Source organism: Oryctolagus cuniculus, chromosome 4 (genome assembly GCF_051225735.1).
Source record: "Oryctolagus cuniculus isolate XC-2025 breed Fujian yellow rabbit chromosome 4, ASM5122573v1, whole genome shotgun sequence".
Taxonomy (NCBI): Eukaryota; Metazoa; Chordata; class Mammalia; order Lagomorpha; family Leporidae; genus Oryctolagus; species Oryctolagus cuniculus.
In genome coordinates, this window is record NC_142870.1 from 68926147 (window position 1) to 68954132 (window position 27986).

Genomic DNA, 27986 nt, shown 5'->3' on the forward strand with positions numbered 1-27986 from the left:
TGTTTTAGTTATAAATTAATTATTATTTATATATAATTTATTTATATAATAATTAAATTATTAGTCATAATGATTGGATTATTATTTGATTGGATTGGTTGTAATTTTATTGAAATGATTTAACCCCAAGCAAAGCATCCTAAAGAGAGGCAAGTATCATCTGATCACCAAATACCTTAATTACTAAAGTCACAAAGGACCAAAAATTACAAAAATAAATATTCCATGATGACTCAAATGCAAGTACCTGAAATGACTCAGGCAGCATTAATAAATCAATGAGTTTTTCGTAAGTTTCTAGTAAGAGAATATGAAACATGAAAGTCATATCACTCATAGAGTCTAATATCTGCCGGTAATTTCATTCAAATTTCACCATGCCTTTCTCAGGGTAACGACAAATGTTCTATTGAGATATCATGCTTTCTGGGGCCGGCGCTGTGGCTCACTTGGTTAATCCTCCGCCTGCGGCGCTGGCAGCCCATATGGGCGCCGGGTTCTAGTCCCGGTTCTCCTCTTCCAGTCCAGCTCTCTGCTGTGGCCCGGGAAGGCAGTGGAGGATGGCCCAAGTGCTTGGGTCCCTGCACCTGCATGGGAGACCAGGAGAAGCACCTGGCTCCTGGCTTCGGATCGGTGCAGCGCCGGCCATGGCAGCCATTTGGGGAGTGAACCAGCGGAAGGAAGACCTTTCTCTCTGTCTGTCTCTCTCACTGTCTATAACTCTACCTGTCAAATAAAAAAAAAAATCAACCATTGAGGTTTATATCAGAGTATTAGTCTGTTTAAAAAAAGAGAGAGAGATCATGCTTTCATTATATCATTCTTTAAAGCTTTTGTTCTCATATTACGTATTTGACATGCTATCCATCTTTTGTGAGTGATGTCTTCATGTGTTTTCTGATGTAAATAATACGATACTGAAGATTGAATGAATTATAAGGAGTGAGGCTTACTTTAGCTCCTGGTTCTAGCTCAAAGTCTAGCAGCTGCATCTGGTGCCAGCCTTCTTGAGGCAGCACAAGGCATCGGGTAGTCGGACACAGGGTGTGTGAGGATAACTCAGCCAAACTGGCTCCTCTGGCAGATCTTTCTTAGATTAACCTATTAATCACATGAAAAGATGAATTCATTCACTAGTGCAGAACCTCTTAAATGTTCCCCCTAGTCTCTTCTTCTAATATCTCTTAATAGGGATTAAATTTCAATGAGGTCTGGAGGAAACAAACCATGATCAAATAACTGCAGAATATACAGTGTTTACAGTGAGTTATTGGAAAATAATGTAACTTGGTTGAACTCCAATTAGTTAATTTTAAAAGAACATCTCAATTTTTTTCCTAGTTTTGAGAATAGTGCTGTTAGGACTATGGATCCTAAAGTTGAACTTCCTGTATTCAAACTTCAGTTCTGCTACTTGATTTTTTGGCAACTTTTTTTCTGTTGTAGAAGGTCTATTTGATTCTGTTTTCAAATCTACTGTCATTTTTATATTTTATATTTCCAGGAACCTACAAGTGTTAGCCATTTTCAATCACCTAATCCAATTTTTTTTTTTTTTTTTTTGACAGGCAGAGTGGACAGTGAAAGAGATTGAGACAGAGAGAAAGGTCTTCCTTTTGCCGTTGGTTCACCCTCCAATGGCCGCTGCGGCCGGTGCGCTGCGGCCATCACGCTGATCCGAAGGCAGGAGCCAGGTGCTTCTCCTGGTCTCCCATGGAGTGCAGGGCCCAAGCACTTGGGCCATCCCCCACTGCACTCCAGGGCCACAGCAGAGAGCTGGCCTGGAAGAGGGGCAACCGGGACAGAATCCGGCTCCCCAACCGGGACTAGAACCCACCTAATCCAATTTTTAAGGACTCCCATGTTTCAGGACTTCAAGGGACTCAAAGCTAGGTTGCCACCTATACAATAAGTGATACTGTTGTCTACCTCCTCACCCCCTTCCCAAGGGGCTATCAAAAGCCCTGCTAACCTTTCAGCAGCTCTTCTAGATCAGTCAGCAAACATGCTAGGGCAAACTGGTTCCAAGTGCCAGACTAATCAATCATTCCTTTTTCTGGATCCTGACAAGGTAATTCCTTTTATTAAGATTTGTTTATTTATTTGAAAGTTGGAGACAGAGAGAGAAGGAGAGAGATCTTCCTTCTGCTGGTTCATTCCCCTGGTGGCCACAACAGCAAGAGCTGAACAAGGCCAAAGCCAGTTACCTGCTATTCCTAAATGCCGGCCCCCAGGTAATTCTTCATGACCTTGTTATATTGCTGATGTCTTCCAGAAACTTTTTTTTTTTTTATTAATCTAGCTTTTCTACTTTCCTTCAATGGAAGAACTAGTCTAAATTTCTTAGTCTGACATCCACTTATATAAAAGTGTCCTCTTTTAATTCTTTACTTTGCCTTCTCTCTTATTTTAACTCAACGCTCATCTGCAACTTTTTTGTTGTTTGTTTGATTGTTTCTCCTTTAAAATATTTATAGAGGAGCAAGTTTAGAACACCGGCATCTGATATCACAGTGCCTGGGTTCGAGGGCTGGCCACTCCACTTGACATTCATCTGTTAATCCACACCCTGGGAGGCAGTTGGTAATTGATTTAAGTACTTAGATCCCTACCACCCCCGTGAGAGACCAGATTGAGTTCTCCGATCCTGGCTTTGACTTGAGCCAGCTTCAACTGTTGTGGGCATTTGTGGAAGGAAGCCGCAATGGTAGATATGTCTGTCTGTCCACCTCCTTTTGTCTTTCTGCCTCTCAAATAAATCAAAATCTCTAAAAATAATTAGATAAATTAAATATTTCTAGGATTTGGCCATTTCACACAATCTCCATGACATTGGACTAGGGGAGAAATGAGGAGGGATGGAATAAAGACACAAATTCAAAATTATAGTTTTTAAAAAGAAATCACTGTGTAGTATAACTTGAGGGCAGTGGCAAAAAGATAACAGATACCAGAAGCTTAAGAAGCCTTGGGTTTGGATGCGGTTCCATTCATTCACAACTTTCTTCAATCTGTTTTAGTTAAATCTTTATTCTAGTCAGTTGTATCACTGATTAAGTTAATGAGACATAAAAGATCTATGTTCCATGCATGAAATTTAAGAATATTAGAAATCTGAAGTCCTTTACTATTTTTTCCATAAAGTAATTTATTCTGCATTAACATCTAAGTTACAATTTTTTCTTGTCTGCTTTGACTCTTAATTCACATGCTACCAATAATTTTAGAGAGGTTTAATGATGATTTGAAAGTGTATCTAGGGGAATTTTCTGACGATTACTGTTATGATTATCTCACCTTGGGAAAAGAAGAAGTTAGGATTATGAAACTGTTGAAAATGTTTAGATGTTGCATGTTCGGTATCGAGAAAAGGAAGTAGATAAGATCTTTCTTTGATTTACTGTTTCTATATTTTACTTGGCTGAACATGATCAAGCAATTAAACCTATAAGTAGTAGTGCTTTTTCTAACGAATTTGCCCTATGTGTAAATAAACCAATTAAAACTGAGCTCCTGCAGGTGCTCTTTTAAAAGCACATGAGGGCAGATAAACCAGGGAGAAGCTAGCACCACAAGTTGCTCTGTAAACCCTGCTTCTTCAAAATGAGACCTCAGAGCCAATGGCACAGGAACCACAAGCAGCCTTTGGTCTTCAAACGTAAATCACTATTATGATATCCACCACCAGGCACCTCCATTCAGAGGGAGGTAAGAGGGTGTCTTGGGAGGCACTTTTGGGAGAAGGGATGTGGGCAGTGACATAAAGGACATCAATCTTTTGTCTCTGTCCACTGTACATTTATTAAATAAATCTCTTTTAAGAAAAGGTGTTTGTGGCTGGTGCTGTGGTGTAGTGCTCTAAGCCTCTGCCTGCGGCACCGGCATCCCATATGAGCACCGGTTTCTGTCTCAGCTGTTCCTCTTCCAATCTAGATCTCAGCTAACGGCCTGGGAAAGCAGTAGGTAATGGCCCAAGACTTTGGGCCCCTGCACCCACGTGGGAGACCTGAAAGAAACTCCTGGCTCTGGCTTCAGATCGGCTCAGCTCCGGCCATTGCAGCCATCTGGGGAGTGAACCAGCGGATGGAAGACCTTTCTGTCTCTCCTTCTTTCTGTGTATAATTCTACCTCTTAAATAAATAATAAAAATAAAAAAATTAAGATTGCTGGGGCTAGTGTTGTGGTGCAGCAAGTTAAGCCACCACCTATGATACAGAAAAGAGAGACAGAGACAGAGGGAGGACAAGAGAGAGAACAAGAAAGGAAGAAAGAAAGAAAATGTGTTTATAACTGCTTAAATTTGGTTTGCCTGTGTGAGAGGATTTTAAAGAGAGGGAAATAGGGGCCGGCTCTGTGGCGGAGCTGGTAAGGTCACCTCCTGCAGTGCCACCGTCCCTTATGGGTGCCAGTTCAAGTCCCGGCTGCTCCACTTCCAAAACAGCTCTCTGCTAGGGCCTGGGAAAGCAGTGGAGAATGGCCTGCATCCTTGGATCCATGCACCCACATGGGAGACCCAGAGGAAGCTCCTGACACCTGGCTTCAGATCAGCTCAGCTCCAGCCATTGCTGACATTTGGGGAGTGAACCAGTGGATTGAAGACTCTCTCTCTCTCTCTCTCTCTCTCTCTCTCTCTCTCTCTGCCTCTGCCTCTCTGTAACTCTGCCTTTCAAATGAATCTTAAAAAAAAAAAGCAGGGAAATAAACTACCATTACTGCTAAAGAAATTAAGCTTTCCTAGGAACATGCTGTCAGGTACTTAGTATTTATCTTGGGCCCATTTGAAGCAAATAACAACTCATCAATACTGGGACAACAGTACTGATTAGTAAGACTCAAGACACAGATTGGACTTTTTTGGGGGAGTGGCACTAAAATACTTTCTGAGCATTTTTTTACCTCGAATACAATCATATATTCCACTCTTATTCTTTCTCTGAAAGATATTCCCTCTCTTAGAGTATAAATATAAGGCAACTCAATTATTCTGTGAATACATAAATGTGTACATTTATTATTATAAACATTATTCAGTCATTTATTCACTCCCACTTCCTAGATCTCCTTGTTCTCCTCTGGATTTATTCCTCCAAACTTGCTTTAAAAAAAAAAGATTTATTTATTTACTTGAAAGTCAGAGTTACACAGAGAGAGAAGGAGAGGAAGAGAGAGAGAGGTCTTCCATCGACTGGTTCCCCAACTGGCTGCAATGGCTGGAGCTGTGCCGATCCGAAGCCAGGAGTTTCTTTCAGGTCTCCCATGTGGGTGCAGGGGTTCAAAGACTTGGGCCATCTTTTACTGCTTTTCCAGGCCATACCAGAGAGCTGGAGCAGAAGTGTAGCAGCTGGGACTCGAACCAGCACCCATATGGGATGCCGGCACTGCAGGAGGCGGCTTTACCTGTTATGCTACAGTGCTGGCCCCCAAACTTGCCCTTAAAAATGATTCACTATTGCCTTATATGTTTATGGCTCTTTATTTTATCATCATAATTAAGCAATGGCTTATTTATAAAGTTCTAGTTCGATCTTCATTTTCTTCAATACTTTATTCTTTTCTTATACATAGTATTACTACTCAAAAAACCTAATCTAACTGTTGGTGCTTTGTAGATGACCAGCATCCACCCTCTAGAAGCTTGAAGCATTTGCTTTTCACTCTCATCCTCTTAAATGTTAATTTAGTGTGTCTAGGTGCCAGGTTTCTATTGTCTAGTCTGTTGTATGAGCCCTTGACACCAAAGTCTTCTATCTTTAATTCTGTAATTTCTCAGTAATTATTTTCTGAAATATTTTCCTCCCTCCACTTATTTTAAGTGACTCCTATCACATTGATACTAAAATTTCTTTTTTTTTCATCCATACAGCTCTTAATGTTTTCAATCATCAAACAATTTCTTGGAATATATCTAACCTAATCATCCAGCTCATTTTGTTTTTTGGATAAATTAATTCTGCTATTCAACTATTACATTCACCCACTACTTGATTTTATTTTAAATTCTTTTTCCACCAGAGGCAATCACCCTGATTTCTTCTAGAATGATTTACTTTACCTTTCTGTTACCGCACCTGTAGGTTCATATAATGTGAGTCCAGGAGATCATTTCATAATGGTAGATCAGCTACCTTGGCAAATAACAGATACTTGGAGAGAAGAGTGAAAGAGTGAAAGTCTGAGCTCTGACTTGTACTAGGCTAGGCATTGCAAGGGTGCATCAGAGCCTGCGAACCACCCGGCATTGCATTCAGTCCCGATCATTCACGTTCCCTCCATCCAGGAGATCTTGCTTATCAGCCAGCCGCCTAGCACTTCTATACCTGGCATCATTCCTTTCTAGAAAGAAATCACAAGAGACACTTTGTACTTGATTGCCCAGTCCATGGAGGAGAGTTGTTTAGAAGGTTGGAGATGTTCCAGGATCTAGCTGCACCCAGTTCCAGCTAAATAATCCAGGGTTCAACCTACAATGTGCTGTTCACACCAGGTCAATCACTACATCCATGGCCCTGCTTTTCAGAGGCCCTGTACTTCACCTCAAGTGACTAAGGCAGCCGCTTTGATTACCATCTCATGCAACACATAGAATTCAAGTTCTCCCATGCTCTACTGAAATGACTGGAACAGCCCTGTGGTACTTTTATCAAAACTCTTAAGAAATCATTTTATTTAGAACAGAACCTGTAATATAACTTTACTGTAGTTGATAAACATCTCATTTTTAAAGTGTTTACCTTGTAATCTCATGTGCAGAAAAAAGCTAACATAGCAGGCCAGTGACTACTGTCTTTGGAAAGTTCTTTTTACAAGATTGGACCTGGGCTGGCTCCTGAGAACTCGACTGGTAAACAGTTCCTACACTGATAGATAACTTCACCTAAATGTTTAAGAAAGGCTCACTGTGCCCAAACCGTACAAACAATGTAGTTGATACTGAACTTCCTTCTGAGAATCTGGAATTTCGTGACTACAGTCAGTCACATGGGCACCAGTTGCCTACATGACCAGCCTGAAATGGACACGTGTTCTCCTAGGCTCGGCTGAGCTTTCCTGGTAGATAACATTTCACATGTGTTGTTACCAGGGAGTGCTGGCAGAATTGTGTCTTTTGCAACACCATGCTGAGAGGACTCTAAACTTGTGCCTGGTTTCCTACAAACTTCTCCTTGAACACCTTTTCCCTTTGCCAAATTCACTTTGTAACCTTTTACTGTGGTTATCATGGATCTCCATGAATACAATGAGATGCTAAACACTGTGTATTCTCCTGGCATATTATCCAATTTGGGAGCTTGTCTTGGAGAGACCTGACATATACAACCTGTGAATGAGGTTGAAATCTGAACAGATATCAACATAGGGTACCTATTGTAGACTGCTGCTGCCTCATCTCTTCAGCATGACAGAGAGTACACCATTCATTTCCAAAATGACAATGAGATATAAGTTAGAGGTATACAGTAGTATCTGTGGTTTCAATTTCCATGGTTTCATTTATTCATAGTCAACCATAATCTGAAAATACTAATTGGGAAATTCCAAAATTAAACAATTCATGTTTAAATTATATATTTTTCTGAGTAGCATCATGAAATCTCATGCTGTTCTACTCTGTCCCACAAAGAATATAAATCATCCCCTTGTTGGGCATATCCAGGCTGTATATATTACCTGCCAGCTAGTCACTCAGTAGCCATTTTGGTTCTTAGAACAATTTTTGGGGTACAGAAGTCATTGTGTAAATAAGTGACCCTTATTTTACTTATTAATGGCCCCAAAGTGCAAAATAAGTGAGTACAGAAAAATTCGAATCTGCCAAAAGAAACAAGAAAGTGATTCCTTTAAATGAAAAGGAAAACATTTTATCATAGGCATGTATGTATACTCATGGTTTCAGGCATTCACAAAGGGAGACTACTATATTTTAAAGTAAACTTGCCTACCAAAATAATTTCGCCTAATAGGTAATAAGAATTAAAATTTTAATTGATCAGTCAGAACAGCAAAATCCATGCTTTTTCCCAATGACATTTAAAAAAAAATACCTGACATAAGGAGTGAGCGTTTAGCCTAGTAGTCAAGAAATTGTCCTACACTGAAGTGCCTGGATTTGATTCCCAGCTCCAGATCCTGATTTCAGTTTGCAACAGTGCAGACCCTGGAAGACAGCAGTGAAGACCCAAGAAATTGAGTTCTTGCCTCATTTGGGAGAGATCAGGACCGAGTTCCTGGTTTCCAGAAATGGGAGTGGGAATTGCTGAACCAGTAAATAGAAGCATTCTTTTCTCTCTCTCTCTCTCTCTCTCTCCTGCTAAAATAAGTAAAAAGTTAAAAAGAGCAAGGTATAAAAACTGATAACTGTAACTAAAATGAAAACCATGAACTGGGACAGGTATTGTGGTGCAATGGGTTACGCCACTGCTTGGTATACCTACATCCCATATCAGAGTGCCTGTTCAAGTGCTAGCTCCTCCACTTCTGATCCAACTTCCTGGCAATGCAGATGGGAGGCAGCAGATGACGGCTAAAGTACGTGAGTCCCTACCACCCATGTAGGAGGCCTGGATGGTGTTCTTGGCTCCTGTCTTCAGTCTGGAATCAGGTATTTGTGGAGTAAACTAACAGATGAATGATCCCCATCCCCTCTGTCTGTCTCTGTTTCTTTCTGTCATTCTGCTTTTCAAATAAATAAATAAAGCTTTTAAAATACACACACATACAAAGTTAATGTGGTAAAGAGTGTTCTAGAATATTTTAATAGCCCTGGTATAGTAGAGACTCAAATATACAATTACAAATGAGAAAAATTAAGACTACTTAAAGCAATTATTTTCTCTCTTTTGATAAAAAAAAACAACCTGGAGGGAAGTAAATCTTTACTCCTCCTCCAGAACCCAAATATTTTAAGAACTCACCTCTCATATATGAGTAATGTCTGATAGTTGATCTACAAATCTCTTTAGAGAAAGGTTCCTAGAAAAAAAAAAAACAACTAAAATTGAAGATATTCTTTAAAGATATGATATAAATAAAAATAATATGTAATAATAAATAGTATATAGTAATAGTATATAATAAAGATTAATGAGATACAAATGAAACTCAGTGATTTGATGAGTTTCCAGAGAAGACCATGGGAAATATGTCTCTGCTACTTCTTAAGTAAATCTCAATAATAATGACCTACACCCTAATAAAGAAATTTATTATGGACAAGTCATAGGTCATAATATATGTGTGCCACAAATTTGTGTCAATGTGCGAGGTGCTGTGTAACGTAAATTTTTACAAAATGTTTCACAGAAAACTTGAGAAAAATAAACTAAATGCATTTTGATTTTGTTATTACAAGTTATTACAATAGAAGAAATTTAAGTTATATGTAGAAGGTTCTCACGTGTCACCTTCACATAAAGCCTATTCTTGCTTCCTTTTCTTCTTAATACAAGAGTTTGGAGTTTCAATCTGAATGTGAATAGTTTATCCCTAGTGTGCAGAGCAACTCTTGGCAAAGCAGGTACTCAAAAAATGTCAATTACTGTTGTTAAGACAGGAGGAAAGTGATGGTAGGAAAAGGGCTTATATAAATTGGCCACTGAAACCTAAACCATTACCTCTCCCTACATCTAGAAATAAGTTTTCCCAGTATTTCTGCCCTTGCTTCTGTCAGAGCATTCAAATCATGTCTAGGCTATGATGACAGTTAAAGCTGTGTATATGCTGTGCTTGCTGACTTCTGTTGTCTGCAATTCTGTCTACCTAGCTAGGCCTGAGCCACTTCCTTCATGTCTTAGTTGAATTTCCTAAACTTGACACCTGTAGCACTTGGATACAAACTGGAAACATCCTGGTTACAATGGCCATTCATTACTAGTGGTAGATATCACAAAAGGAACAACTGAGATGACCCTAATGGTAAGGTGTCACTGATCTACTTACCTTTTTCCGGTTCTCAATACCGGAACATGACAAAGGAAAACTATGGCATTTATGTCAGATGAATTTTAGCAATAACACATCATTTCTAAAACCTGTGTGTGAAGTATGTTAAACTTGTTCAAGTTGTGTTGTTTAAATTTGTTAAGTTTGTGGTTAAACACCTCCTCATCTGTCAAACTAGAAGGCACCTTTCTCATAAGGATGACTGACCACAGACACTACTGAATGGTAGAACATGCCAAGGGATTATCAGAGGAAAGCATTCCAGACAGAAGTGTACAGACAGTGGCAGCACAGTGTATGGCTTGTTTGAAAAACAGAAAGGAAGCCAGTGTGGCCACAATGGAGTAACCAAGGAAGAGAACAGTAGGCAATGTCAGATAAGTAAGGGTGGGAAGAGCATGATCATGGAGGGCCTTTCAGATTAGTGCAAGGATTTTGACTTTTCTGTGAATGAGACAGGAAGCTGTTGAAGGTTTTAAGATTATGTTTCAACAAGACCATGGTTGCTGCCGTGCTGAGAAAATACTAAAGGAGTCAAAAAGCAAAGGTATGTGACCAGTTTGGAAGACACCAGGTGGGAGACAATGGTGACTTAAGTCAGGGTGGTAGCAGAGGATGTGCTAAACAGTGTCAAATTCAGAGCATGTTTTGAAGGAAAAGCTATCAGCATTACTCATGGATTGAATGCAGGATTGAAGAGAAAGGAATCGAGAATTGCTTCCAAGAGTTTTGGGTTGGATCAATTAGATAATGGAGTTGCCTTCATTAAGATGGGAAAGGCTGCAAAAATGACAGATTAGTGGAGAATGAAAAAATACCAAGAATTCATTTCGCACATGGTAAAACTGAGATCTCTATTAGCATGGCTTTCTAGTCCATGGTCCTCACTTTCCCACCCTAGGACTAAAACTGCTCCCAATCTTAGCTCTGACCTAGCCCTGATATAGGAGGCTAGATCCTGACTCCCAGTCTATATCTATTGTCTGGGGTCCTATTGAAACTGTGGACAATAGCTGGCGCCGCAGCTCACTAGGCTAATCCTCCACCTAGCAGCGCCGGCACACTGGGTTCTAGTCCCGGTCGGGGTGCCAGATTCTGTCCCGGTTGCCCCTCTTCCAGGCCAGCTCTCTGCTGTGGCCCGGGAGTGCAGTGGAGGATGGCCCAAGTCCTTGGGCCCTGCACCCCATGGGAGACCAGGATAAGCACCTGGCTCCTGCCATCGGATCAGCGTGGTGCGCGGCCGCAGCGTGCCGGCCGCGGCGGCCATTGGAGGGTGAACCAACGGCAAAGGAAGACCTTTCTCTCTCTCTCTCTCTCACTGTCCACTCTGTTTGTCAAAAAGAAAGGAAGGAAGGAAGGAAGGAAGGAAGGAAGGAAGGAAGGAAGGAAGGAAGGAAGGAAGGAAGAAAAGAAAGGAGGAAAGAAAAAAACGGTGGACAATAAAGCATCCTCCTCCTCCTCCCCTTGCCCAACAGCAAGTTTCCCTTACCCACCTTAAGTACTAACAACCCCTAATAGTTATTCACCAGCATGTTGCATAGTAACCTCCTGCCCCATAATCGTTGTCTTTGCCAAATTTCTTTTTTTTTTTTTTTTTTTTGGGGACAGGCAGAGTTAGTGACAGAGAGAAAGGTCTTCCTTCCATTGATTCACCCCACAAATGGCTGCTATGGCCGGTGCACCACACTGATCCGAAGCCAGGAGCCAGGTACTTCCTCCTGGTCTCCCATGCGGGTGCAGGGCCTAAGCACTTGGGCCATCCTCCACTGTACTCCCTGGCCACAGCAGAGAACTGGACTGGAAGAGAAGCAACCAGGACAGAATCCGGCACCCCAACCGGGTCTAGAACCCGGGGTGCCAGCGCTGCAGGCAGAGGATTAGCCTAGTGAGCCGCGGCACCCTCCTGTCTTTGCTAAATTTCTTCTGAGCTCTTAGGAGGGTCCCTGATTAAAAAAAAAAAAAGCCAAGAGAGTAACCTCCTTGATCTGCTCCAAGATTGACTCAGGTGGACCTGAGGGTTCCCTTATGGCCCATGATACTGCTAAACACAGCCCTAATGATGTCGTGGTAGCCAACATTGAGCCTGTAGCATATGTAGAAGCACGGACTGTGAATGTGCATGCCCAGGGGACTCTGCAAACCCCCTTTTTTGCCCTTCCTACAGTGTCCCATCACCTGGTTACAACCAATTATGTTTCATTAAACCAAACACCATAAACTCCCCAACCCTTTTTGAATGAGATCTATTAGGGCCGTCCTTAATCTCCTTATTTGGCTACTTTGTAAATAAAGCTTCTTTTTCCCACTCTACTCCTCTCCGCGCCCCCCAAAAAAAGTGACTCCTGGTGTTTGATTCCCTGTGTGCAAACAGGGCAAGTCATCGCTCAGCAACATTTGTTCATAAAGACAAGACCCCCAGGAACCAAGAAACTGCCCACAACCAGACAGATTCAGAGGATGGCAGAACCCAGAGTCCTATGACAACATCCATCTACCCCACTTGAGACCTTTCCATACTGATTTGGTGGATTTTGATAACTCCCTTTAAACTCTACAGTTTCTACTGCAGCTCTGCAGTAGGTTAGTTCTCTTAGGTAATTCCTTGCAAGTCTAGCTTTCCTTTCTCTCACTCGTAGATCTCGCTGCTATCAATGTTTCATCTTTGGCCTTCTGCCTGCTTCAAAAATTAGAGAAGAATTTGATTCCATGTGTCCAAGGAAAACGTAGGCTGTTATTGACTCCAAACTCTTCCTGAACTTTTGTATACCTGATTTTTACATAGGTGCCTTTAAAAATGAAGCAAAACGGGGGAAAGATAAATAAATAAACTACTAAGCAACATTACTAGTCATATTTGTTTCTAGGGGACTATCTGTCTGACTTCCCAATCTTTGCATTACAAAACAATTTATGTTGCAGAAACTGTCCTATCAAATGATTCCAAAATGATTTGTCCTGTCAAACAATATTCAAAATGACTCATGATTCAAAGCTATGACTTACAAAATGAATACTATGGTGTCCATTAATCCCTCACCACCTCTAAAACACCTCTCAAAATTGCCAGAAGTCCTTTACCATCTATTTTGTTTCCAACCCTGGGGCTCTATGTTCCAAAAAATAAATTGGTACATATAAAAGCACTTCCAATGTTTATTAATTACACAATAATATATGTCCCCCAAACTCCTGGGTGTACATAATGTGTTTTATTATAGGGGAGTAAAACTAGGGAATGGAGGGGAGGCTCAAAGCTTATTGAAAAATAAGCAAAATTAGTTAATCAGCAGCAGATGAGGCTGCTGTATTAGTGCCCCTCATTAGTTCTAATCATTAATTTTCATCATTGTATTTATTCAATAATTGCCCTGTTTAATTATTGAACAACCTGGGAAATTGCTCAGGAAGCCATGAGTTACTGTTCCTTTTCTGTTTGTTGCTGTTTTGGAAGACAGTATTTTTTTCACACAGTACTTCGTGGTTTTTTTGTTTGTTCTTATTTTTTTTACATTTATTTCCCCAAAGAAACCTTTTATTTAAGGAATACAAACTTCATGCATTTCATAAGTACAACTTTAGGGATATAGTGGTTCTTCCCACCATACCTGCCCTCCCAACCTTCCTCCTCCTCCCTCCCATAATCCCAATCCCGTTCTCCACTAAGATCCATTTCCAATTAACTTGATATAGAGAACAAGTCTATACTAAATAAAGAGTTCAACAATTTGCACAAAAAAGAAAAAATAAATAAATAAAAACATACATACATACCTGTTCCTCACCAGTCCAGACAAGGGCTGTTCAAAGTCATTGCAACTTGAAGTTAATTTCACTTTTTTTTTTTCTTAGAAAATCAACTTTAAAGAAGCACCCAAGAATGATACATCTTTTGCGAGCACTTGGACATGATTATAATACAACTCTTGAGGACAGAGGTCCTACATGAGAAGTTAGTGTACACTGACTCCTGTTGTTAATTTAGCAATAATACTCCTATGTATGACGTCAGTGATCACCAGAGGCTCTTGACATGAGCTGCCTAGGCTATGAAAGCCTCTGAATCCATAAACTACACGGTACTTTGAATTATTCATTTCACCAAACGATAAAATTCCAGCATTGATCGGCTTAAACTGCCAGGAGAATAAACTTTTGAAGAATGTCATTATGGAAAATCCATGAAAACAATTCTGGAACACCTGTGCAAAAAACCGTCTTGCCTTCCATTTGCAAGAAATCCTTAGACATAGTGAATTTCCTGCAGCTAGGAAGACTGATATATGCACAGATCTAGGGATGCAGACGAATGACAAACATAAATGTTGAGTAAGACCACCAGAAACTATAAAGATAAAATGGGCATGGAATCCACCAACGTTTCACACGTTTACTCCTTCACTTGACACTCCAGGGCCAAATAGGTCTTTCACCTCCGAAAACCGTTCAACACCCTTCCAACATCGAGGTATTTTCAAGCTCACGGTCGGTTAAGCCCAAGGTGTTAAAAAAAAATAAAAATACAGTGGCTTTTCCCTGAGTCCCGCCGGCTTCCGTTTGTCTCCCACGCACTGAAAAGACTAGGCAAACAAAGACTACAATTCCCAGCAGGCGTCGCGGCAGAAAAGTTCACGCACGCGCATCCCCGACCCTGCGCAGGCGGTCCCGCCGCGGGGTCCCTGGGAGATGAAAATGGCAGCGCCGGGGCTGCGGCATGGAATGCGAAGACTGCTAGAGGTGTCGGCGGCGCTAGGGCGCGTATGCCGAGCTTACAGCACGTCTCAGGCTTTTGCTGAGGTGCTTCGGCTGCCGAGGAGACAGCTGACGAAGCTGGTATACCCGCTGCAGGATCTCGAGCAGCACCTCGCGCCAGACGCGAGGTCGGACTTGTGCCTGAGGGTCTTCGATCCGAGCCTGGAGGACTTGGCGAGGGCAGAGAGCTTCTTCACGGCCAGCCCCCGGAACCGCATCGAGTACCTCAGCTCAGCCGTTCGACTGGACCACGCCCCGGACCTCCCCCGGCCCGAGGTGAGAGGGCGACTGCTCACCGCAGACCCCGAGCCCGTGGCGGCTGGCGCGGGCATCTGTCGCCAACGAGAGAGATCCCAGTTTTGTGCGGCTGCGTAGATTGCGCTAACAGAATAAATATATGTATCATTGTAATTACTCTGATCACGAATATAGTACATTTTTCAAGGTTCTGAAACCCAAACTAAGCCTTCCAGGAAGTCCATTTACTATCATTTTATTGTTTAATTGAGCTAGGGAAAACCTGCGGAGAGAATTTAGTCAGTGAATGGTAGGAACATGCAATAGTTGAACAAATGAGCTCATTCTTACCACCATGTGACTTTCACCCAATCTAAATTTCCTGTAACGTGCAAAATTGATTATATGTGTGCCAGTAATGTGAAAGTCTTTTTATTAATGAAACTCCGTGAGTGCATTTTATGGATAATACACTATTTTGTTCTAAGTCTCCTTAAAGGACGCTCAAATGTCTGCCTTTTCCCCAAGCTACACCTTTACCCAAAAGTATTTTCTTCTAAATATCTGTAGAACTGCTATAATAATTTAAGTAGTCAGTACTCAGGAATACATAAATTATTTAATAATTTTGTAATGCCATCGCTTTTTGATTTAAACTTACCCATTAAAGAACTTTATGTCTACTGTAATTCATTTTATATATATGCATGCATTGGATTTACTCTGGTGAGAGTATTTGAAATTTTTTTTAAAGATTTATTTATTTGAAAGTCAGAGTTATAGAGAGAGAGGAGAGGCAGAGGGAGAGAGAGAAGTCCTCTATCCAATGGTTTACTCCCCAGATGGCCACAACGGCCGGAGCTGCGCCGATCCAAAGCCAGGAGCCTGGAGCTTCTTCCAGGTCTCCTACACAGGTGCAGGGCTTCTACTGCTTTCCCAGGCCACAGCAGAGAGCTGGATCGGAAGAGGAGCAGCCAGGACTAGAACCAGTGCCCATACTGGATGCAGGCACTGCAGGTGCCACCTTTACCCACTACGCCACAACACAGGCCCCAAGAGAATTTGAAATTTATGCAGGACTCTGATTAATTTATCTTAAACTACTAACCCTGGTTTTGCAAAATATATAGAATGCCTGGCCTCTGCCCACTAAGTACCCCCTAATTGTATAGATAACCAAAAGTGCCCTTACAAATCTCCAAAATGTCTCCCAAGGGATAGAAGTGACTTCGTTTAGAAAAATAGGTTGGTGGAGTCTCCCCTTCAGTGCCCTGTTAAAAAGCAAAGCCAAGTATATTAGTGATTACTATCAAGAATACTTTATTACTTTACACACTGCCAAGGAAAAAAGCTTAATTGGAACAAGAGAGGTCAAGGAGAAAAGAACACCTTAAATTTCAGTGGTGTTACAGTGTACTCTTGGAGTTCTTGAGAAAATGCCGTTGCTCCATAAATGGAGTTCCTAGTATGTCGTACTTTTGAGCCAGTTTTGTTGAAACATCTAGTTTTTATTTCAAAAAGCTTTGTAAATATGGAATATTTAATAAAAGTGGCAGATATTCTTGGGTAGCATAGTGTAATTAAAAACAAAGGTTCTGGATATAAATATTGCAAGTTCAAATCCCAGTCCTTTCACTTTATACTGTATAATTTGGGGCCAGTTATGTTTTCTCATCTGTAATGGTGATAATATTACCTACCTCATAGAGTTGTTGTAAAAAAAGAATAAGAAAATATGAGGAGTCTTCAAGAAGTTTATGGAAATGTATATTATGAAAGAACTATACACAGATTTCACATTTTGTTTTACACCAAAGCAAACATACCATATCTGACCAGGATCTAGTAAGTGGAGTAAACTTTGAGTTTGATGGATGCCAAAACTATTATACCCAGATCATCTGTACATAGTAGTAAAGCTTTCATTAAAAATTTTAAGCAAGTGAAATCAAGTTCTTGAAGCATTTCTTCGAGGAATTTTAACAGAAGATCTAACATGGTGTTTCCACTATTGTCCTGAAGACATAGCACAATCAAAGCAATGGCACCAAGTGGTAGAGTGGTTTGGTCAAAGCAGGAGTGGACGGGTTGAGAGCAACATCATGGCAACAGCTCTTTGGGATGCTCATAGTATTTTACTTGTTAAGCTTCTGCTGTGCTAAAGAACCATAACATCTTATGAGAGTGATTTGAGAAAGTTAGCCAAAGCCTGAGCAAGAAAAACAACTAGCAAAGCTTTGGCAAAGTGTTTCTCCTCCACAACATGCTCTGATCATTTCTCTTAGCAAATGAGCAATTTAGGGAGAATTTCAATGGGAAATCATTAAGCATCTTCCCTACAGTACTGATTTGGCTCCTTCTGACTTCTTTTTGTTTCTTAATCTTAAAAAAAATCTTTAAAGGGGGCCGGCGCTGCGGCTCACTAGGCTAATCCTCCGCCTAGCGGCGCCGGCACACCGGGTTCTAGTCCCGGTTGGGGCGCCGGATTCTGTCCCGGTTGCCCCTCTTCCAGGCCAGCCCTCTGCTGTGGCCAGGGAGTGCAGTGGAGGATGGCCCAGGTGCTTGGGCCCTGCACCCCATGGGAGACCAGGAAAAGCACCTGGCTCCTGGCTCCTGCCATCGGATCAGCGCGGTGCGCCGGCCGCAGCGTGCCGGCCGCAGCGGCCATTGGAGGGTGAACCAACGGCAAAGGAAGACCTTTCTCTCTGTCTCTCTCTCTCACTGTCCACTCTGCCTGTCAAAAAAAAAAAAAAAAATCTTTAAAGGGAACTCATTTTTCTTCATTAGTAATGCTAAAGACTACATTGACTTCTCAGGATCCTCAGTTCTTTAGGAGCAGGTTAAATGGCTGATAATCACCACTAATAACAAAAGTTCTGAGCTTGATGGAGTTTAAGTTGAGAAATAGTTTGTGGGGTGGTTTTTTTTTTTTTTTTTTTGTATTTTAATTACATTTTCCTGAACTTTTTGAAGTCCTTTTGCAAATGCTGAGTGCTTAGAACAGTACCTAACATATTGAAATCATTCAATAAATGTTAGCTGCATACTAGAATTCAGGGTTTGACTAAACATAAGTCTATTTTATGTTTTATATGGCTTAACATGTCTGACTAGTTCAACAGTTCTGCAGTGAATAAAAAATTTTATACTTATATTAACCAGTACTCAATTTTGTTTTTTCTTGTATAAGGTGTGTTTTATAGGCAGAAGCAATGTTGGAAAATCCTCCCTAATAAAGGCTTTATTTTCATTGGCCCCTGAGGTTGAAGTCAGAGTCTCCCAAAAGCCGGTATATTAAAATTTTATGTTATCTAGACTATATCTTGAATTGACTAAAATGAATAATATTGGAAGGTACAAGAAACTGTAATTGCTAAGTTGCTAGAGAAATGTTCTTTCAAACGAGTAATAAATATATTTTATTGATGCCTTTGTATATCTGAAGAAAATGAAGTGTGGCTGGATTTATTTTAGTAGTCTGGCTAATATCTTGCAGAATTCTTCTGTTGTCCAAATTTTCCAAAGAGTTGCCAAATAAACTGTTTTATTGTTATTCTGCATTTCCTTTTTTAAGAGTGATCATCTGGCCAGCGCCGCAGCTCACTAGGCTAATCCTCCGCCTTGTGGCGCCGGCACACCGGGTTCTAGTCCCGGTCGGGGCGCCAGATTCTGTCCCGGTTGCCCCTCTTCCAGGCCAGCTATATGCTGTGGCCAGGGAGTGCAGTGGAGGATGGCCCAGGTGCTTGGGCCCTGCACCCCACGGGAGACCAGGATAAGTACCTGGCTCCTGCCATCGGATCAGTGTGGTGCGCCGGTCGCAGCGCGCCAGCCACGGCAACCATTGGAGGGTGAACCAACGGCGAAGGAAGACCTTTCTCTCTGTCTCTCTCTCTCACTGTCCACTCTGCCTGTCAAAAAAATAAAAAAAATAAATAAAAAAGTGTGATCATCTAGTTCTACATTGATTTTAGGGGAACCAGCCTTAAAAGGCTTTGCTTTTTGTTTTTTCTCCTTACTGACTCATATACACACACATACATGTTAGGGCTTTTCCAGAGCAAGTCTGTACTTGTTATCCCAGCCAGACTGCTGTAATAGTTTTCTGTCATTATCTAGTTGCCTCCACTTTCTTCTTAATAATACAGACTCTACCAATATCTAAGATACCCTTTCCTCAAAACTCATGGTTCTTTCCGTTCTTTAACCCTCTCATCCTCCTGCCCTGTCTCATAAAATAAACCAAATAAATTATAACTTCTAAGTAGGGTGATCCTCTTCCTTTTCGGAGAGGGAATGTATTCTTGACATTCACAATCTTAATTTTTTAAATAATTTTTAATTTAATATTTATTTATTTATTTGAGTCAGAATTACAGAGAGGGAGAGACAGAGAGGAGAAATCTTCCATCCACTAGTTCACTCCCCAAATGGCAGCAATGGCCAGAGCTGGGCCAATCTGAAACCAGGAGCTTCTTCCAGGTCTCCCATGTGGGTGTAGGGCCCCAAGTACTTGGGCCATCTTGTGCTTCTTTCCCAGGTGCATTAGTAGAGAGCTGGATCAGAAGTGGAGCAGCAGGACTCGAACCGGTGCCCATATGGGATGCCCACACCAAGGCAGGGGCTTTACTCGCTATGCCACAGTGCTGCACCCCCTCCCCCAGTCTTTAATTCTAAACTCATTTTGCTACATGTGGACAAATAAGCTGACTGGGAACTTAATCATGATTTATAAAAATTTCACTTTGATATTACTTAAGATCCAAATAACTGGCTGCTTTTTTAAATTGTCAGTCTCCTTTTCTGGTTAATAATGTTACATATGTTGTGGGCCTTTAGCCCAGCAGTTAAGTTGCCACTTTTGGATGCCCCCATCCTGTACTGGAATACCTGGTTCCAGGGCCAGCTCCTCCACTTTGGGTCCACCTTCTTGCTAATGCACATTTTGGAAGGAACAGATGTTGACTTGGGTCCCTGCCACTCGTGTGGGATACTGCCTGGAGTTCCAGGCTCCTGACTTTGGCCTAACTCAGCCCTGGTTGTTGTGGGTATTTGAGGAGTGAACCAACAGATGGAAGATTGATCAATCTCTCTTTCTCCCTCTCCATTTCCCTTTCTCTCTGCCTTTCAAATAAAAATGAAAACAAATCATAACAAAATTTTTAAATATTCCATAGACACAAAAGCATGCATAAGCCATATTTTAGCATTTTTATTTTTTACACAACTATAATTATAGTGCTATGTATTCTTTTTTTTATATAAGATTTATTTATTTATTTGAAAGGTAGAGTTACAGAGAGGCAGAGGCAGAGAGAAAAGTCTTCCATCTGCTGGTTCACTCCCCAAATGACTGCAACAGCCAGAGCTGGGCCAATTCAAAGCCAGGGACTTCCTCTGGGTCTCCCATATATGTGCAGGGGCCCAAGGATTTGGGCCATCTTTTACTGCTTTCTCAGGCCATACGAGAGAGCTGGATTGGAAGTGGAACAGCCAGGACTCGAAGTAGCACCCATATGGGATGCCAGCACTGCAGGCGGTAGCTTTACCCACTACGCCACAGAACTGACCCCCATATGTATTTTTTTAAAAAAATTGTTTATGGAGAGCACTAAAACCTACCTAATAAAATGTGCAAAACATCTTGAATTTAGGGAATCATTAGTCTAAATAAAAGAAGTACCAAGCTTTGGATCTAGGTTTTATGAAAAGCTATGTGACTGATGGCATCATTTTAATCTGTCGTTGGCAAAATTCATTTCTCTTTAAAGTGGAGATGCATCAGAGAATACTGACTAATGCAGTCATACAGTGTATGTAACAGGGTTACCTTCTTCAAGAGTTAATGAAATAGGAAAGACTCAAATATTTTGCCTACATATTTCTAATACAGTATAAAAAGTTCTTCTAAAGTCATAAGATTCTGTTTTAAAAAATGAATTCGAGGCCGGCGCCGCAGTTTACTAGCCTACTCCTCTGCCTGCTGCACCGGCACCCCAGGTTCTTGCCCTGGTTGGGGCACCAGATTCTGTCCCGGTTGCTCCTCTTCCAGTCCAGCTCTCTGCTGTGGCCCGGGAAGGCAGTGGAGGATGGCCCAAGTGCTTGGGCCCTGCACCCGCATGGGAGACCAGGAGGAAGCACCTGGCTTCTGGCTTTGGATCGGTGCAGTGCACCAGCCCTGGCAGCCATTCTGGGGGTGAACCAACAGAAGGAAGACCTTTCTTTCTGTCTCTCTCTCTCACTGTCTAACTCTGCCTGTCAAAAAAAAAAAAAAAAAAAGAATTGGAGGGAAGAATTCTGATCTTAGCCTACCTATCTCCAGCTGCTTCTCTTTATCTGCTTTTCCTGTGTCATCATCATCATCATCATAGCTAGAATTAAATACCTAGGCTTTCAAAAGTATTTGTTGATTGACTAGAAAGCATTTTGCAATACATAAAGAACATATTTTAAGACAGCTTTTATTTTCCCTTCTACTTTGTCAGGGGCACACAAAGAAAATGAATTTTTTCAAAGTTGGAAAATATTTTACATTGGTCGACATGCCAGGTTATGGCTATAGAGCACCGGAAGATTTTGTTGATATGGTAGAGACCTATCTAAAAGAACGAAGGAAGTAAGAAAAAAATTTTCTTATAATAGTTATACATTTAACTCCAAAGCACATTTTCATCAAGAGAGTATTCAACACATGATGAACACTTTAGTTTTATCAAATGACTTAATCTAGAAGGTCCGTTTTATTTTCACAGTGTTCTACAATACTATATTTAGGATGAAGGTATGTGTTGCTTGTTGAGTTTCTGCCTGTTGGTTAGCTTACTCTTAACTTCAAGTGTTTTCCTAAATTGAGACTATAAAGATAACATCAGCAGCATTCAATAATTTTTTTTAAAAACCAAACTCTCAGCTGGCTAATTTTGAAAATGAAAAGTGTTCGTTAATGTGGTATTCAACAGACTTAAATACACTTCAGTAGATTCTGATCACTCTTAAAATAACCTCATACATCATACCCTCTGAAAAATCTTTATTTTTTTTGTATCCATAGGTAGTCAAATAAGTTCTATATTTCAGGAATTCACAATCTATAGAAAAGTAACGTTAAACTTTTGAAGTGTAAAAAAGTTTATAAGTATCTTGCTTGTAGCTTTACACAGAAACTAAACATTCTACAATAACTTATATTAATTGGGCTTGTGTCTCTTTCTCCCACTAGAGTTAAGCTATTATAGAAAGGGGCCCACTCATCTTTGTATACAACCCAAAGCAGGTTTATGTCAATAGATGCTTATTGAAATAAATTAATATTTAGTGAATTTAGTTATTTAAAGTAAATGATATTGACACCTGCTGGACTGTGGAATGAACTCCCAAGGAAATTTTTAAATTTTGAATTGAAAATTATTCAAATGGAAATTTCATAGCATAGTTAAGGTTCAGAGAAGGGGAAAAATGAATGGGTATATTTTATATTACTATTAATCTTCTTTTCTACATTCTTATAGTTTGAAGAGAACATTTTTATTAGTGGACAGTGTTGTTGGAATTACAAAAACAGATAATATTGCTATAGAAATGTGTGAAGAATTTGCATTACCTTACGTGGTAAGTATTTCCTTGAAATCATGGTTGTAGATAGAAATATCAGTTTTGTGTGCATGCCCTTTTAATGAATGTACTGGTCTCACCTCCTTAAAAGATAAAGGAGAATGCCTTTTGAATAATTTTTTCAGTTATCAGCCATTAATATTAAAATCACTTGTCCAGTACTTTTATTCCCTTCTCCTCTCAGCTAAGTTTTTAAAATTATGGTCAATATAAAAGTTTTTTTGACCTGTTCATTTAGTGATCCTAAGTACTTTTCTTTTTAGTATACATATGTGTGTATTTTTTTTGGCAATATAAACAGAAGCTTGGCACATAATACTTACCAGAATGAAAGTAAAATAGCAACTAGAAAACTGCTAACCTAATTTAGAATTTAAAAATTGTTTCAAGAATGTAGGAGTTCAAGCATACACATATAGTATTTTTATATTCATAAAGAAAACAAAAATGAATTTATAAATTTCAGCACATTTGCCTTTATGAGGAAAGGATACTATTTATGGGGATTCATAAGTCATTAGAAACCACAGAGGTTCTGCTTCTCATTCCTTCTTCTCATTACCATTTTTCTAATTAAAAAGCATAAATTATTCTTCATGAATTTTCAATTCATAGAAATTCCCCAAGAAAATATACGGTTTTACTTAATTGATTTTGTAATCACTCATGCCTTGACCTTCTTCCAGCATGTAGTTGTATTTGGACAAGTAAAATTCTGTAATTACTTGGAATATAGCTAGAGTAGATAAAAACAGCTTATAAATACTCCTTTGGGGAATTATTTATGAGGATAAAGCATTGTGTAAGTCAAAAATGATCATAAGTTTGCAAATCTATGTGGAGTAACCTAATAATCATTTATATCTTAGTCCAAAAGATATAATGTGATCATATCAAACAGCTTATGGCAATTGAAAATATGGCTGCATGGTCCTTCTCATTTAACTTAAATCCAATATATTACAGCCCTGTGTAGTTAAAGCACCATTAGACAACAGACACAAGGTATATACTTTATACCTTCAAACATTAACTCATTCACTGTTCACAGCATCTCCTTTATGAGTAATTGTATTTTACAGATGAAAAAATAGATCCAGAGACTGAGAAATCTGCAGAGGGTCATATATTTATAACTAAAATGTGTAAAACTGTATATTAAGAAATATTTCTAATGCATTGAATTTTATTTTCTTGTAGATGGTATTAACAAAAACTGACAAATCTTCCAAAGGACATCTTTTAAAACAAGTGCTTCAGATCCAGAAGTTTGTTAACATGCAAACCCAAGGATGTTTTCCTCAGTTGTTTCCTGTAAGGTAAGCACTGAATTGTTTTTATAACCAGATGTACTAAAAACCTCTAATATCCAATCAGTGTTTCTTAAATTGCTGTGTCACTTGTAAGTAGAGGCATGTGGAAGCCCGCACGTAGTCATGATTTGTTGGTCCAGTCCGTCAGTTTCTCTTCCGTCTGTCGTTTCTTTCTTCTGCTCTTCCTTGCTGGATGTTCACTGCAGGCACTTCCTTCTCTTTCTGCCTCAGCCTACCTCAGCCCCAGACCACAACAGAAGTAAGAACGTTTTACCTTTTTAAATCAGCTCAACAGCCACAATAAAGAAGCTACCAACTGAATTTCAAATAAAAACAGCGTATTTTTATACTAGAAAGCTCATGCAGGACGTGAGGAATAAAAAATTTTCCTTTAAAGGACTATAACGGAAGGAAAAATGTTTCCTGCAAGTTAGTTAGAATTACACACTGATAGCAAACAGAATGCTTATTTGCTGAGCTGTTTTTTGTTTTTTGTTTTTTTTGTTTTTTTTTTGTTTTGTTTTGGATACTTTGATGTGGTTTAGTGACAAGGCAAGAGTTTTTTTTTTTAAGATTTATTTATTTATTCGGAAGGCAGAGTTAGAGAGAAAGAGAGAGAAGGGGGGTGAGAGAGAGAAAGAGAGAGAGAGAGATCTTTTGTCTGCTATTTCACTTCCTAAATGGCTCAGCCAGAACTGGGCTGAGCGAAAACCAGGAGCCAGGAGCTTCCTCCGGGTTTCCCACATGGGTGCAGGGACCCAAGGACTCGAGCCATCTTCTACTGCTTTCCCAGGCCACAGCAGAGAGCTGGATCAGAAGGGGAGCAGCCGGGACTCAAACCGGCGCCCGTATGGGATGCCGGCACTGCAGGTGGTAGCTTTACCTGCTACACTACACCACAGCGCAAGCCCCCAAGGGAAGAGTTTATATTTTCGTTGCATACTTGCGTGCAGTAAGCAATGTGTACTGGGGCACAGAGGGTGCCACTGCTCTCTGAGTGTCTGACTCTGACTTCTTTGTGAAAGCATAATTAGTTATTATGAGGAAATACTAGAAGTATCACTTCGTTGTATAGAGATTGCCCCATTTGAAATGGCAGTCATTTTACTATCAATCTTGATAAGACTTAAATTGTAATTAGCAAGGTGTCTGTTGGAATCCCTCTTCCGTCAGTCTGACAAAACGCTCTTCTGTGACTTCCACGCAGGTATTATTTCGCTTGTTTGTCTTTGTCCGCTGTACACAATGGAAACTCCTAAGGTTTGGGCTCAAGTCCTAGTCCTTCTCAGAGTCCCGAGCATTTTTATATAGAGACAGCCATCTCTTTTACTTGTTTTTGAAGAAGGAAGTGAGACTACAGCTACACAGGAAGCACGAATAGGAGATGGGCAAATTGTGCCTTACCAGCATTTGTTGAAAAAAAATTGTTTTAGTTGACTGTAAACTGAGTTTGAAGTAACAGTATATTGAGGTTGGGGAAAAACTGTTTTCCTGAGCTACATTAATGGAATTATGGAGTCCAAAACAAGGTTATGATTAAGCAGTAATATCCAATGCTATGCAGTCAGATTGTGGCTTAAGAACTTTCTGAAAGCAAATGGTCTGGGGGGAGTTTTGTCACTAGATAATTCAAAACATTTAATTGACCCTCAACAGTAAACATCCTATTAAAGTTGCAAGTCAGAGAAGTTGAGTGAGTTGCAGGGGCCTGATCTGCGTCATAGCAGGTAAAGCTTCCACCTGCAGCACAGGCATCCCATGAGCACTGTTTCAAGAACTAGCTGCTCAACTTTGACCCAGCTCTCTGCCTACGCACCTGGGAAAGCAGTGGAAGATGGCCCAAGTCCTTGAGTCCCTGCACCCCACAGTGGGAGATCCGGAAGAAGCTCCAGGCTCCTGGCTGTTGCAGCCATTTGAGGAATGAGCTGGCAGATGGAAGATTTCTCTCTCTGCCTCTGCCTCTCCCCTTCTGAAACTCCGACATCCAAATAAATAAATAAATCTAAAAAAAATGGAGTTGCAGAAAGGTAAGAAGATACTTCACGAAGTTTATGGTAGCATGGAATAAAAGATAATCTGTATTTCCCATAAGCTTTTTAAAGACCAAGGCACTGCAAAAGGTCCCACAGCACTTAGAATCTACAAATCAAGACATGGGAGCCCATTGCCTTCAAGAACTTCACCATTTCCTATACTGCAATTGGAAAGGGAGGACATATATACTTCTTGCTCTGACTTGCATGACCAAGCCCCAAGCCATCCCCCAAGCAGGGAGTCTGGTCTACTCAGAAATGGTTCTTATAAAATGTCACATTCTGTTTCCTTCTCTTCCTGTATGCTTGTGGTAGGTGAAAGTAAAGTGCAGGGTAGATATCTAGTCCAGTAAGGTTTGGCCTGTGAGCCTGTCGGCAAAAGTCAAGTGCTAATCTTCATGTCTGAACTCTGTCCTAGCAGCGGAGAAAAGTAGAAATGGTGAAAGGCCCTAATTTAAGGGCTGTTGCTAGAATCAGTCTGTTTTATAAATGGTCTGATATAATTTCCTCTGTGCATTTCTCTATATTGATTCCAAGCAGATGAGCATGACTCTAAGGATAGAGAAAATACTAGGAACTGATAGAAATGTTGCAAATGAGTTCAAGGTGCCAGTATAAAAATCATTGTGGGATGTTTTCAAGGAGGCAGTTTTAGCCAAAAAGTCTAAAGTGCTGTACTTTATAAAGAAGAGAATTAGCAATATAGCAGTCGTTTCACCTGTATGGAACTTCCTAGTATATCCATGCCTGTGAGACCATGTGGTTAATTAATTTCTGTATGTATGGCTGGATGAATGGATAGTGGAAGATAAATATAAGAGACACAGTAATGGTAATGGTAACTTTAAAAAAACAAGTCAAAACCTCAAAAACGGTCTAAATTATTAAGATGACTTTCACAAAAAAAAAAAAAAGAGAGAGAGAGAGAGAGAGAGAGATAAAGACTTACTTTGGGAAATAGAAAGGAAAATACAGGATATGGCAAAATTTTTAGAATCACCAAGAAAATGGATCAGATATTAAATGAATTCAGATCTGTTACTACCTCTGAAGTAAAAAAGAAAATTATTTTTCTCTTTTTACAGTGCTGTGACCCATTCTGGAATCCATTTATTAAAATGCTTTATAGCAAATATAACAGGAAACCTTGACTCACAGCTCCCAGTTTAGCTGAAGATTCAGAATTCTTCATACCAACTGAACATAAACACTAAAAGAATCAACATTGTTTTTAATGTGTACTTGTAACATGGAGGAGGCTCACTGCAGCTTTAAAACCTGCATCTAGGGGCCGGCGCTGTGGTGTAGCAAGCTAAGCCTTCACCTGGGGTGCCGGCATCCCATATGGGCGTCAGTTCGAATCTCAGCTGCTCCTCTTCTGACCCAGCTCTCTGCTATGGCCTGGGAAAGCAGTAGAGGATGGCCCAAGTGCTTGGACCCCTGCACCCGCAAGGGAGACCCAGAGAAAGCTCCTGGCTCCTGACTTCCAGATCAGCCTAACTCCAGCAGTTGTGGCCATTTGGGAAGTGAAATGGAAGAATTTTCTCTCTGCCTGTACCTCTACCTCTCAAATAAATAAATAAATAAATAAAGATTTCTCTGTCTCTCTTCCTCTCTCTCTAATTCTTTCAAATGAATAAATTTTATATAAAAAAAAAAGCCCTGCATCTTCCTCCAGCAAGAATGAATTTGTACCTGGGAGAAAAAGGTTTATAAGTAACTGAACTATGCAGTTCATTAGAATAGATACTAGCTGATTTTCCTACTGTAACAAATCCACGAACAAGATACAAAAGTTCATAAAATAGAAACCTGTCACTATGTAGGTAAGGATTTGCCATTTCATTTATTGGGCTTTATCTTTTAAATAAGCTTATCAAGTATCTTTTTTTAAGTATAAAAATAGACTTGAGTAAAGGGATTGCTTTGCATTAAGCATTTAGAAGTAAGCTGAAAGATAAATGCCCCCATAGAAGCCTATTATTAATCTTTCTCCAAGTCCTTACTTGAATATTAAAGAATTACTCCTGATCAGATTTGTCAGTCTACATTGGAACCACTAGTCATTTCAGGCAGGACACAGGATTGAAACTTAGAAGGTCAGGAT

At 40.3% G+C, this 27986-nt stretch overlaps 2 protein-coding genes across 3 annotated transcripts in view; one reads left to right on the top strand and one right to left on the bottom strand.

Moving 5' to 3' along the window:
- The window catches only part of CD200R1 (CD200 receptor 1), a 57336-nt gene extending 42908 nt beyond the window's left edge, over positions 1-14428 (bottom strand). The window contains exons 1-2 of one of the 2 annotated variants that reach the window (XR_016232056.1): positions 13711-14428; positions 8913-8970 (exon numbers count right to left, since the gene is read on the bottom strand). Coding sequence is in view for 1 of the 2 variants with exons in the window: in XM_051858840.3 (XP_051714800.1) it covers positions 8913-8919 (7 nt within the window). In the remaining variant the exon portion in view is untranslated. The remainder of the gene's footprint in view (positions 1-8912; positions 8971-13710) is intronic. The other variant, XM_051858840.3, reaches the window with a different exon arrangement.
- A 70-nt stretch (positions 14429-14498) lies between these two features.
- Positions 14499-27471, top strand: GTPBP8 (GTP binding protein 8). The gene is given in 7 exon segments (XM_002716702.6): positions 14499-14964; positions 18116-18214; positions 21408-21538; positions 22431-22530; positions 23734-23852; positions 26965-27029; positions 27032-27471. Coding segments are annotated over 7 exon segments (918 nt in total). The 5' UTR covers positions 14499-14622; the 3' UTR covers positions 27094-27471.
- The last annotated feature ends 515 nt before the right edge of the window (positions 27472-27986 follow it).